This window comes from Vombatus ursinus, unplaced genomic scaffold, assembly GCF_900497805.2.
Source record: "Vombatus ursinus unplaced genomic scaffold, bare-nosed wombat genome assembly UNPS02011700.1, whole genome shotgun sequence".
NCBI lineage: Eukaryota > Metazoa > Chordata > Mammalia > Diprotodontia > Vombatidae > Vombatus > Vombatus ursinus.
In genome coordinates, this window is record NW_020951478.1 from 7067588 (window position 1) to 7079009 (window position 11422).

At 40.6% G+C, this 11422-nt stretch overlaps 1 protein-coding gene across 1 annotated transcript in view; it reads left to right on the plus strand.

The window, feature by feature from the left end:
- The first annotated feature begins 10157 nt into the window (after positions 1 to 10157).
- Positions 10158 to 11422, plus strand: part of DLEU7 (deleted in lymphocytic leukemia 7) — a 24080-nt gene continuing 22815 nt past the window's right edge. The window contains exon 1 of the mRNA XM_027856927.1: positions 10158 to 10663. Coding sequence (XP_027712728.1) covers positions 10295 to 10663 — 369 coding nt within the window. The 5' untranslated portion in view covers positions 10158 to 10294. The remainder of the gene's footprint in view (positions 10664 to 11422) is intronic.

Below are 11422 nucleotides of genomic sequence, written 5' to 3' on the forward strand. Positions count from 1 at the left end.
CTAGATCAGTGGCGTCAAATTAAAAAAGAAAGAGATCACTTGGTGACTTAGAAAGCTACCAATTAACATTATCTATGTTATATTTTTATTTATTTTGTTTAATATTTTCTAATTATATTTTAATCTGGTTTTGTCACTGGGAGATTTGAAGCAGCTTGTGATATCTGGTCTGGACTTTAAAAAAAGTAATGGAGAAAATGTTAATAATGTAGATTAAACTTAAAAATGTGTCATTCATTTTTGGTGACCAGCACATACCTGGTCTATAGTCAATATTCTCCTCTGGTGCAAAAGACTACAGTATTTGAAGCTACTTCCTCCTTGGGTGGTTATCCTCTGTATCCATGTTTGTCAATGGTTTGTCTCTCTATTCCTAGGTATATTCTGTCCTTTCTTGGGTGACTATTTGCTCTTGGCATATCTCTGCTCTTGGCTGGATGCTTTGTTTCCAATGAAAGAGGGAGTGGGAGAGGGAGAGAGAGAGACAGAGAGAGAGGGAAAGACAGAGACAGAGAGAGACAGAGACAGAGAGAGACAGAAACAGAGAGAGACACACAGAAAGAGATACAGAGAGAGGCAGAGAGAGACAGACAGAGACACAGAGACAGATGAGGGAAAGAGAGATGAGAAGAGGGAGAAAAAGAGAGGGAAGGAGGGAGAAACAAATGGAGGTGAATGGGAGAGACAGCATAGCTTACTCTTTTAATTAATTTATATTTGGTTCATTGAAAGTGTCTGTATCTTATGTGATTACATTAACTGGGGGTGGAAACTCCTACCTTTGCAAAACCAGCACTGCCTACCTTGCAGGGTTGTTGTGGAAAAAGAATTTTGCATATTTTATAGTGACATATGAACGTGAATTATTAATACACAGGTATGATAAAATGATATGATAAAGGCAGAAGAGAGGTCTAGATTAAGTGGAAGAGATTACAAGCAATTAAGTAGTTATTACATTAGTCCAAGTGAAAGTTGATGGGGGCCTGAACTAGGGTGAATGACAATGTGAGTGGAGATGGGGGAATGATGTGAGAAATGTTTCAGAGGTGGAGTTGACATGGCTTGATAACTCTTTGGATGTGGTGAGGCAAGGGAGTAGAATGACACAGAGATGTTATTTTCTCCCTCCAGTCTCTCTCCATTTTATTCCCATATGTTGTCTTTTCCCACTCAATACTATGATCATATCTACAAAGAGCAATGAAATGTCATAAGGCTTCATAGCAAACTCCCCTCCTCTCTAAGGAAGTATCTTTAGACATAATTATGTAGTCTTAAAAATTGAAATGGATCAAAATTTTAACTTACCTGTCTGTCTGTTTGACCATCTCAGATTGAATTCTTCCTATTTAAAGTCAGTCAAACAAAATTAGAACCAACCAAACTGGATTGCACTTTATTCCCTATTCTTATTCTCAAAAATGCCCTCCTCTGGTTAGTGGTCTTTGCTATTCTCTCTGATGGGCATGTACTCATGAACACCATCCCAACCCGTCTCCATTTATTGAGGAACTTCTCCTTCCCTTAAGATGGTGACTGGTGCCAATATCACTTCGAAGTCTATCCTCTCCTCTCCTGAAAACAATCTTTCCTTCCTCTGATTTTACTACCTGCATTCATATTCGGCATTTCTCTTACTTGCTCTTTTCCACTAGTTACTTATGTCCATGTCTTTTCCAATTATGATTGTAAGCTCCTTGAGAACAAGGTCTTCTGTTAGGTCTAGCTGTGTACAATTAGTCTAGTTCAGTGCCGTATCCACAACCGGGACTTAGTAAACTTTTGCTGAATTGTCCCATGGTTAAGTTGAAACACCTGGAAACCTTCTGACAGGACACTCATACTAAATTCAACCGCTTTCCAAAACTACAATAATCAAAACAATTCTGTCCAATTTGAAATTATCTTCTGGCAGCCCTGACATTTTTCCTCGGAGGCAATCTTTTCGTGTTGTTACATCAGTGCCAAGCAAAATGGTTTCTGTGCACCATAAATATTTATTTTGTATTATAGCATCCCATGTTCCCAATTTATTAATTGGTAAACACATGACATCAGAGAAATGATAATCATGGGTTGGACTAGCAGGTGAGTGTCAAGTGACAATTTTTCCCCTTCTTTCTACATCCCTAATCTATCAACAATCCTTTCTTTTATTTCATCTCAAGTAGAGATGGGTAGTCATAAATACACGGGAAGCCAAGGGTCATGGGCTTTAGACACAGCTGTATGTTCTTAAAGTCTCAGTTTCTCTGGCCTCAGTTTCTTCATCTATCAGAGGGGAGTATTGGACTAATTGCCCTCGAACTATTTCCTTCACAGGTACTATATAGTAGCCTTTGTGAAGAAGGTCATTGTGAGGAACTTCCTATAAGATTAAGGCACTCACTACATGACTTAAGGTCTTAAGATAGAGGTCTAAGGATTTTTCCAGCACTGTAATTTTATATGACTCTGAAATATACATTTTCCTACATCAATATGCAATTTTATCAAATTTGGGGCATTCCTAACAGAATTGTACTATGGGTTAAAATCAAGTATACATTTTACAGCTAGTGGTGTGCCCAAGCATTTTCCTGAGTTCTTGTTGGCTTACTGATTGGGCCTCTGTTTTGGATGATGGTGTTTCTCTTAAGATGAGGTGTAAAGTACTCATAAGGTTACAAGGACCCGACAGTGCCTCAGCACACCCACTAGGTCAAGTTTTTATTGTTCTGAATTAGCATCACATTCTAAAGAGCTGAGGGAGAAAACTAAAAATGACCTTGATCTTATTTATTTTATCTGATCTGATTTTTTTCCTTTTTTCAATTTTTTATAAAACAACCCCGAGATTTTATTGGTATTTTTGTTTTAACGTTACTTACCTTTCCTGTTATATCCCTCTCCTTTCCAGAGAACCATTTCTTATAACAAAGAATAAGCATAAAAGAGAAGAAAAAGAAAAGAAAAATTCAATCAACACAACAAAAAAAATCTGACATTATATGCAATGTTCCACATATGCAAACCCCCAACTATGCCGAAGAAACAGGAAGAGCAATCTTTTCATATATCTTCTTTGGGGTCAGGCTCATTCTTTGTAATTTCACAACATTCCATTTCAATTGTTTTTTGGATCTATTTATTTTGTTGTAATTATTTTTTATATTGTCTTCCTAGTTCAACTTACTTTCCCTTGTACCAGTTCATTTGGTCTTCCCTTATCTCTCTGTATTCATCAAATCCATTATTTCTTAGAGCACAGTAATTTTCCATTATGTTCACACACCACAATTGGTTCAGCCAATTCTCAAGTGATGGGCATCTAGTTTGTTTGGGGTTCTTTGAAACTACAAAAAATGCTGCTATAAATATTTTGATGAGTTTATATTTTTCTTAACTGCTATTTTCTGCTTTACTCTCCATCTTTATATCCAGTTATAGCTCTTAGGCATGTTTTCCCTCAATGCTAATTTGAGGCAGTAATAATTACCTTCCCCCCTCTATTTTACTGGCTGTGTTTTTCTTGTTCTTATTCCACTATCTACTTACCTCACTTGGGGTACAGTTAATGACAGCAGTTCTGGAATTTCTTGGATCTCTTCAGGAGAAAGACACAAACACAAACAATGCTCAAATTTATCCTTTGGGGTAACTCACATGCAGTTTTCAAACTGTCCTTTCCATAGCTATAATTACTTCAGGGCAACCTTGTCCCAGGGCATCAACACCTGAGGTCTGTGCTTTCTCCCTGCTTCTTTCGGAGATCAACTGCCTACCCATATCTCCTTACTGTCATTGTACTACAAGACTGTCTTGAACCCTCTTCTCTTCCCTTTATACACTCTCATTTGGTGACCTTAATAGCTCCCATGGATTGAATTATCATCTTTACGAAGAAGACTCCCAGATCTATATACCCACTCCTAGCCCAAATTTGGCTTTTAAAGTCTTTCATAACCTGGTCTCCTTCTATCCTTAGAGTTGGTCAGTCAATAAATATTTATTAAGCACCTACCCTGTGCAAAAATATTTATAGCGGCTCTTTTTGTGGTGGTAAAGAATTTGGAAATTGAGGGGATGCCCATCAATTGGGGAATGACTGAAAAACTGTGGTATATGATTGTTATGGAATACTATTGTGCTATAAGAAATGATGAGCAGGATGATTTCAAAAAACCTGGAAAGACTTATATGAATTGATGCAGAGTGAAGTGAGTAGAACCAGGAAAACATTGCACACAGTAACAGCAATACTGTACAATAAACTACTGTGAATGACTTAGCTATTCTCAGCAATACAATGATCCAAGACAATCTCAAAGGACTCATGATGAAAAATGCTATCCACCTCCAGAGAAAGTATAGATGGTTTCTAAACACAGACCGAAGCATTCTATCTCCCTTCCTTCCTTCTTCTTTCTTCCTTTCGTTTTCTTCCACAAAATGACTAATACGGACATATGTTTTATACGACTGCATGTGTGTGACCTATATCAGCTTGCTTACTGTCACAAGGAGAGAGGAATAGAATCTGAAACTCAAAACTTAAAAGAAACAACTAAATGTTAAAAATTGTTTTTACATGTAATTTGGGAAAAAATAAAATATTATTTTAAAAAACAGCCCAGGTATGAAGTGATAAGGGCCAGCACTAGGATGGAAGTAATATCAAAGGAGAAAAGAGGGTATACTCAAGAGATGTTATGAAGGTAAAATCTAAATGCTTTGGCAATATATTGGAAATGAAGGGATGAGAGAAAGTGGGGAGTAAAGGATGACAGCTAGGTTGAAAGCCTGGGTGACTGGAAGTACCGTGGTGTCTTTGACAGTAACAGAGGAGTTTGGAAGCAGGAGGGTTTAGGAGAAAAGATAAGAAATTTAATCTTTGACATATTGAATCTAAGATTTAATAAGATATTCAGTTCAAAATGTCCAATAAACAGTTGAAAACTTGAGATCAGCAGACAAGTTAGGGCTGGATATGTAGATTGAGAATCGTCAGCACAGAGATGGTAATTGAATCCATGGTAATGCTGATGAGATCACCACCTTGAAGCAGTAGAGAGGGAGGAGAGGGATAAGGACAAAGTCCTGTGGGATAACCACAGTTCGCAGGCGTGACCCAGATGAAGATCCAGCAAAGGAGACTGAGAAATGTAGGAGGAGAACCAGGAGAAAGTATGGCCATGAAACTCTACAAGAAAGGGAGAATTAAGAAAAGAGGGTGATTGACATTATCATAGGCTGCCAACAGGTTAAGAATGGGGATTGAGAACAGGTCATCAGATTTGGTAAGTAAGTGATTGTTAGTAATTCTGGAGTGAGTTGAGTGATGCTATAAGAAGCCAGCTGAGTGATGAGATAAGAAGCCGGACGGTAGAGAGTTAAGATCAGAGTAAGAAGAAAGGAAGTAGAGGCACCTCTTGTAAGTGGCCTTCTCAAGGACTTTAGCCACCAAAGGCAAGAGAGCTATAGGATAACAGTTTGTGAGAATGGATAGGTGGAGGATGGGGCAGACATGAGTATGTCTCTTACATTTTACTCTCCTCACCTATACTCTGTGATCCAGTGATTCTGGCCTTCTTGACCGTTCTTCACATCACATTGAGTCCCTTGAATTCATGAAATTTCACTGGCTGTTACTCATACCTAAAATGCTCTCCCTCCTCCTCTCCATCTCCTGGCTTTCCTGGTTTCCTTCAAGTCTCAGATGAAATCTCACTTTCTACAAGAAGCCTTCCTTGGTCTACCTTAATGCTCCTACCTTCCTTTTGTGATTATCGTTATCTCCAGGTTATCCTAGACACATACATATGTAGCCCTATATGGATATCCATATATAGATGGAGATAGACAAATATCTATATCTATATACCTTGTTGGTACATAGCTCTTTGCATGTTGCCTCCCCATTAGAATGTAAGCCCTTTGAGTACAGATCTTATTTTTGCCCTTTTTTTTTCACCCTTAGTGCTTAGCATAGTGACTGGAACATAATAGGCACTTAAATGTTTATTGATGACTCTCAAGTTCCAGTTTTATTTCACCAATTGACCATTGGATGGCTCATCTCAAACTCCACATGTCCAAATTGAACTATTATTCTGTCTGCTACTCCTTCTTCAACACCAAATCCACTTGAATGCACTGCCACCTTTCCAGGTAACCAACTTTGCAATCTTTGCAATATTTTGAATTTCTTACTCTCTTTCACTTTATATAGCTAATCAGCTGCTAAGTTATTATGTTGTTGGCATCCAAACATTTCACATGTCTATTTCCATTTCTCTACTCATTTAGCTCAGGTCCTCATCACCTCTTACCTGGACCATTTGCAATAATTTTCTCATTGATTTCCTCACCTTAGATTTCTCTTCCCACCCTCCAGTGCATCTTCTACACAGTTGTCAAAGTGATTTTTTCTAAAGCTGTCTGACCATGTCACTCTCCTACTTGACAAACTTCAATGGCTCCCTATTGGGCCTAGGATAAAGGACTGCTTTGGCATTTAAAGTTCTTCACAAGCAGTCCCCAATTTACCTTTTCAATCTTAATATATATGATTATGCATATATTATAATTAGCCACACACATATGTATATGTAATATTAATATTTTATATGGTAATAACATATATATTTATTATAGAATGTAGAAAGGATAAATATATATGTGTGTATATATATATATGTATATATATATATATATGAACATCTATATCTAGATGGATAGATACTTTATTTCCCCCTTCCCACATTCTACAATACAGTCAAGACTGGCCTTCTTCCTACTTCTCAAACAGACTCTCCACTTTCCTTTGTATAGGCTGTCCTCCATGCCTGGAATGATTCTCTCTTCCCTATCACCTCTTAAAATCTCATTTCCTTCAAACCTTAGCTCAGACATCACCTTCCACATGAAGTCTTTCCTTTTGCTGCTCTTCTCCCTGTGCAAATGACCTTGTATTTATTTATTTCATACATATTTTATACTGTTGTTGTCTAACTCTTCATGACCCCTTGGACCACAGCATGCAACTCTTCCTATCCTCCACTATCTCTTGAAGTCTGTCCAAGCTCATGTTCATTGCTTCCATGACACTATTTATCCATTGAATCCTCTGCCATCCCCTTTTCTTTTTGCCTTCAATCTTTTCCAACATCAGGGTCTTTTCCCATGCCTATCTTCTTGTTATGTAGCCAAAGTATTTAAGTTTCAGCTTTAGTATTTGACCTTCCAGTGAACAGCCTGAATTGATTTCTTGAAGTATTGACTGATTTGATCTCTTTATTGTCCAAAGAACTCTCAAAAGTCACTTAATAGCTAACATTTCTATAGTATTTCAAGGTTTGCAAAGCACTTTAGACAATAATGATGAATAGTAACTAACAGTTATATAGCACATAATATATGCCAGACACTGTGCTAAGCACTTCACAATGATCTCATTTGTTTCTCACCACAACCCTGGGAGGGAGGTGCTTTATTACCCTCATTTTACAGATGAGGAAAATGAGGCAGAAAAGTTAAGTGACTTGCCCAGGATCATACAGCTAGTATGTGTCTGATTCGCAATTATGCCAGTGCTCTATCTACTCTGCAACCTAGTTCATTTGATCCTTGAAAGTCTTAAGTAGGTGCTACCCTTACACCACTGTAACCCCTCCCCTCCCAACTCAACAAGAATTCCCTGCTATACCACACCTATAATATAGAAGATTTCTTTAAAAACTTTTTTATATTAGACCCACCACCCTCTGTTAATACACTGTCACTTTGGATTACAAGGGGCAAGACCTTTTGCCATACCTGGGAGAGCTAGGGATTTGTCTCTGTATTCACTTCCCTAATGACTAGGAATAGTTTCTCACTTTTTGGGGGCTTTCATTCTTTCAGGTGTTCCTTTCCTCCTTCCTCTAACCATCTCACAATCCCTTTCCTCTTTCCTGCTAAGTTAAAGAAAAATGCCAGGGAAACAGCTCCCAGAAGTTAGTGGGATAGCCCCCAGAGAGGAATCTGTAGCCATTTTTGCTCTACCTGGGGGTGATCCGGGAGTGCAGAGAAAGGTAATTCTAAGAAGCAGCAGTCTGCAAGCTTTCCTAATGTGGCTCATTAACACTCATCTTTTCTTAGGACATATACTCATCTTCCCCTCTGTACTGACTTCTGGTGAACTTCTGACCTTGGCATGTTAGTTCAGTGAGCTGGAAACATGTTTAATTCTTTGTGGAGGTCAACAGCCCAGCCCCATGATAACTCGCATTGGTACAGCACTTAACAAACGACTGTCCTCATAAGAACCTGGCCACAGAGACAGCAGAATAATTATCACCCTTCTCCCCACACCAGACGAGAAAACTGAGGCTCATAGAGACTAATTGACTTATCAGGCAGACTTGCTTTCCCTCAGCTGCCTCCCCTATATTAAATGATAGTTTCTCTAGACTAATTACACTCATTAATCTGGGCTTTTTCTGCTCACAAGTGTCTTCAGATCCCATTTGAGATCACTATTCTTTTCTGAAAGCAACTCGTCTTTCCTACTGGAAACATGAGATCCTGTTCTCTGGCTTTTTCAGTTTCTCCTCACCCACTTAAATAAGCTGAGGGCTGGAAACTACCCCAAGGATCACCTAGTCCAACTAACACCTAACCCTGAACATCTACAAGGAGTCAGGAGACCTCTGCTAAAAAACCTCTCGAGGCAGCCCATTCCACGTTTGGCCAGCTCTATTTTTTCTTTTTGAAGGAAAGTTTTACCTTCCATGAAGCCTTAAATCTACTCATCCCATCTTTTTATTTTTGTCCCCCATTTTTTTTTAACTCCAGCTTTGCTGTGCCTGCACAGGATTGTAAACTATGCACAGTTCTTATTGCAGGGACTAATTAGCTACTTTAAAACATTTTGTGCTACTCCTCTGAAAACTGCTACATGCACAATCTGGTCCTTGGGATGTGCCATAGACAAAATTGTGGCTTTGCAAATACAGATCCCCTGAAAGATAACTGCCCTGTAATCACAGTCAGCAAATCGGAATCTGTCCAGCCTAATTCTGCTGAACAAGAAGGGACTTTTGCAGTGATGTGATTAAAATGGTAATGTGAGCCGACAACCCTGATCAAAGAAACGGTCTCGGTCTTTTCAAAGAACATGAAAAACATGCCTTAAAATTTAATTTGGGAGCAAGCTGCAAGTTTAGATAAAATTATTCCAAGCAAAGACCATTAAGGCTCTTTTCTAAATTGAACACTTAAGGTGTTAGGGGGAAAAAAGGGAAAACAGGGAACCAGGAAGAAAGGAAAAGATTTGCCTCAAGTTGGGGCTCCACGTCTATTCCCTTAAAAGTGTTTCTTACTTTATATCATCTTTCTTAAGCACCAATACACACCACTGTTTCCTTCATCTACCAAAGCATAAAATTACCGATCCTTTGACCTAACTTAAATCAAGGAAGTAGCAATGTTAGACTTAATTAAAAACAGCAAATATTTGTACAGCTGCCCATGGGTTCGCAGCATAGAAATGGATTTAGCATCAAATCTTGCTGTCTTAGGTCCTTTGGGAACTTCTTACAAAAACATATAGGATCCTCCGGTTTACTCTTTGGAGCCAGGAATGCTTCTTCTAGAGTTAGTTCAGGTGCGGCTCTTTCCCCTTTCAGATTTCCAATTTCTTTCCTCCTCAAACCTACGTCTTTCCTTAAACTCCTGATTTCCACTGCTGTGCCAGTTGCAAATGAAGCATGAAACCCCAAAGAGAACAACCAGTGAAGGCCCATCTATTGGAAACAAGCAAACAAGTTGTAGCAATGTTGCATTGCTGCAAAGAATTCCCTTAAAAAAAAAAAAAAAGCTTCTGTAGCTAGGAGAGAAATGATAGCTTTTTGGTTTAGATTTCCCTGAGTTCCCTTCGGCCCTCTATTTTACACTCCACAGGGTCTTATGAATTCTCCCAAAGGAGAAGCTTTTCTTTTCATTTCGCATCTCCAAAGACGTGCACAAACAACATAAAGGGCACATCTACCTATTTCTTAAAAGAAAGGGGAGGAAAGAAACGCCTTCTAAAAGCGCGGGCTTTTAAAGGGCTTCCCAGAGGAGCTGAAACCAACAAGTGATTGATTACAGGTCGAGGGGGCGGGGCCACGGCCCCACGCCGGGAGAAAAGGAGCACGGTGGGAGGGTGCAGGGCAAAGCTGGCAGGAAGGAAACAGGCGGATAATGTGACCCTGCTGACCTCAGTAACCCCCTCCGCTTTTCCTTCCTCACCTGCGCGAGGAACAGGGCAGAAAAAACGCGGGCAGCCATGAGCAGCGCGACGCACCTCCAGGCCTCCATCGGCCACCAGATAATGGCCCTGCAGACCCTGCGGGTCTTGCTGCAGCAGAGGGACAGAAACGAAGGCCAGCCCTCCCCCCAGCACGTGTCCGCAGCCCCCGGGCAGCCAGGCCCGGGAGAGGACGGAGAGAAGGCCGAGGGCCCAGCCGAGGCGAAGACGGGAGATGAGGGGGGCGCCGCCTCCGAGCCCCGGGGCCACGGCCAGTGCGAGCTGGCCCGCGTGGCCGTGCGCACCGTCCTGGCCCGCGTAGTCGAGACCACATCGCAGCTTATCCAGGTGGAGCAGACGATCCTGAACCCCCTGCATCAAGAGGTGGACTTCCCCGTCTACTTGAAAGTAAGTTCCCCTCGCCCCGCTTCCCGCCTCTTTCCAGCCACGGCCACACCCGGAGGGGTGACCCCCTCCTCTCCCCCCGGAGCCAGGGCTGGGCGGACCAGGGCGGAGGGCCAGCGCTGGTGTGAAGGGGAGGGGACTGAGGTTAAGCCACAGTAGGGAAGGAAGGCAGTGGCAGTTTTGGAATTTTCGTTGCAAAAGCGTTCTGGAGGAAGAGTAGAGAAAAGATGCACGGGGAAAGTGTGCGAATGCGCGTGCATGTGTTTATGCATATAGACGTGTGTGTGCTAGAGGTGCTGTGGAGGGAAGAGGGCATCCTGCCCGGGCTGGTCCTCCTTTTCCCGCAGTGTGAACCATCCTTCACAATACAGTTGGAACTCTGGAGCAGAGGGGAGTTGATCCAGTAGACATCCTTGTTGCTTTTTTGCCTTCTGGGTGTAAATCATCATCTCTGCTGCGTGCTTCTGGCTGTGAAAACAGTTGGCCAGGCTTATCACATAATGATAATATTAACCAACATTTGTAAAGTGCTTACTATCTTTTTGCTGGATTGGAAAGAGCCTTTAATAATAATAATTTATATTTGTGCCAGGCACTTAACTTATGGTTGATTAGAAAGGGGGTTCAAATTTTGAAATCAACACCCGTGTTGTATGTTTCTGAATATGAAAACGGCCAGACTCATAACTTAATAATAATAATTAACATTTATAAAGCACTTAATTTTCTGGGGGTCTTGGGTTCAAATTTTGAAATCACTCC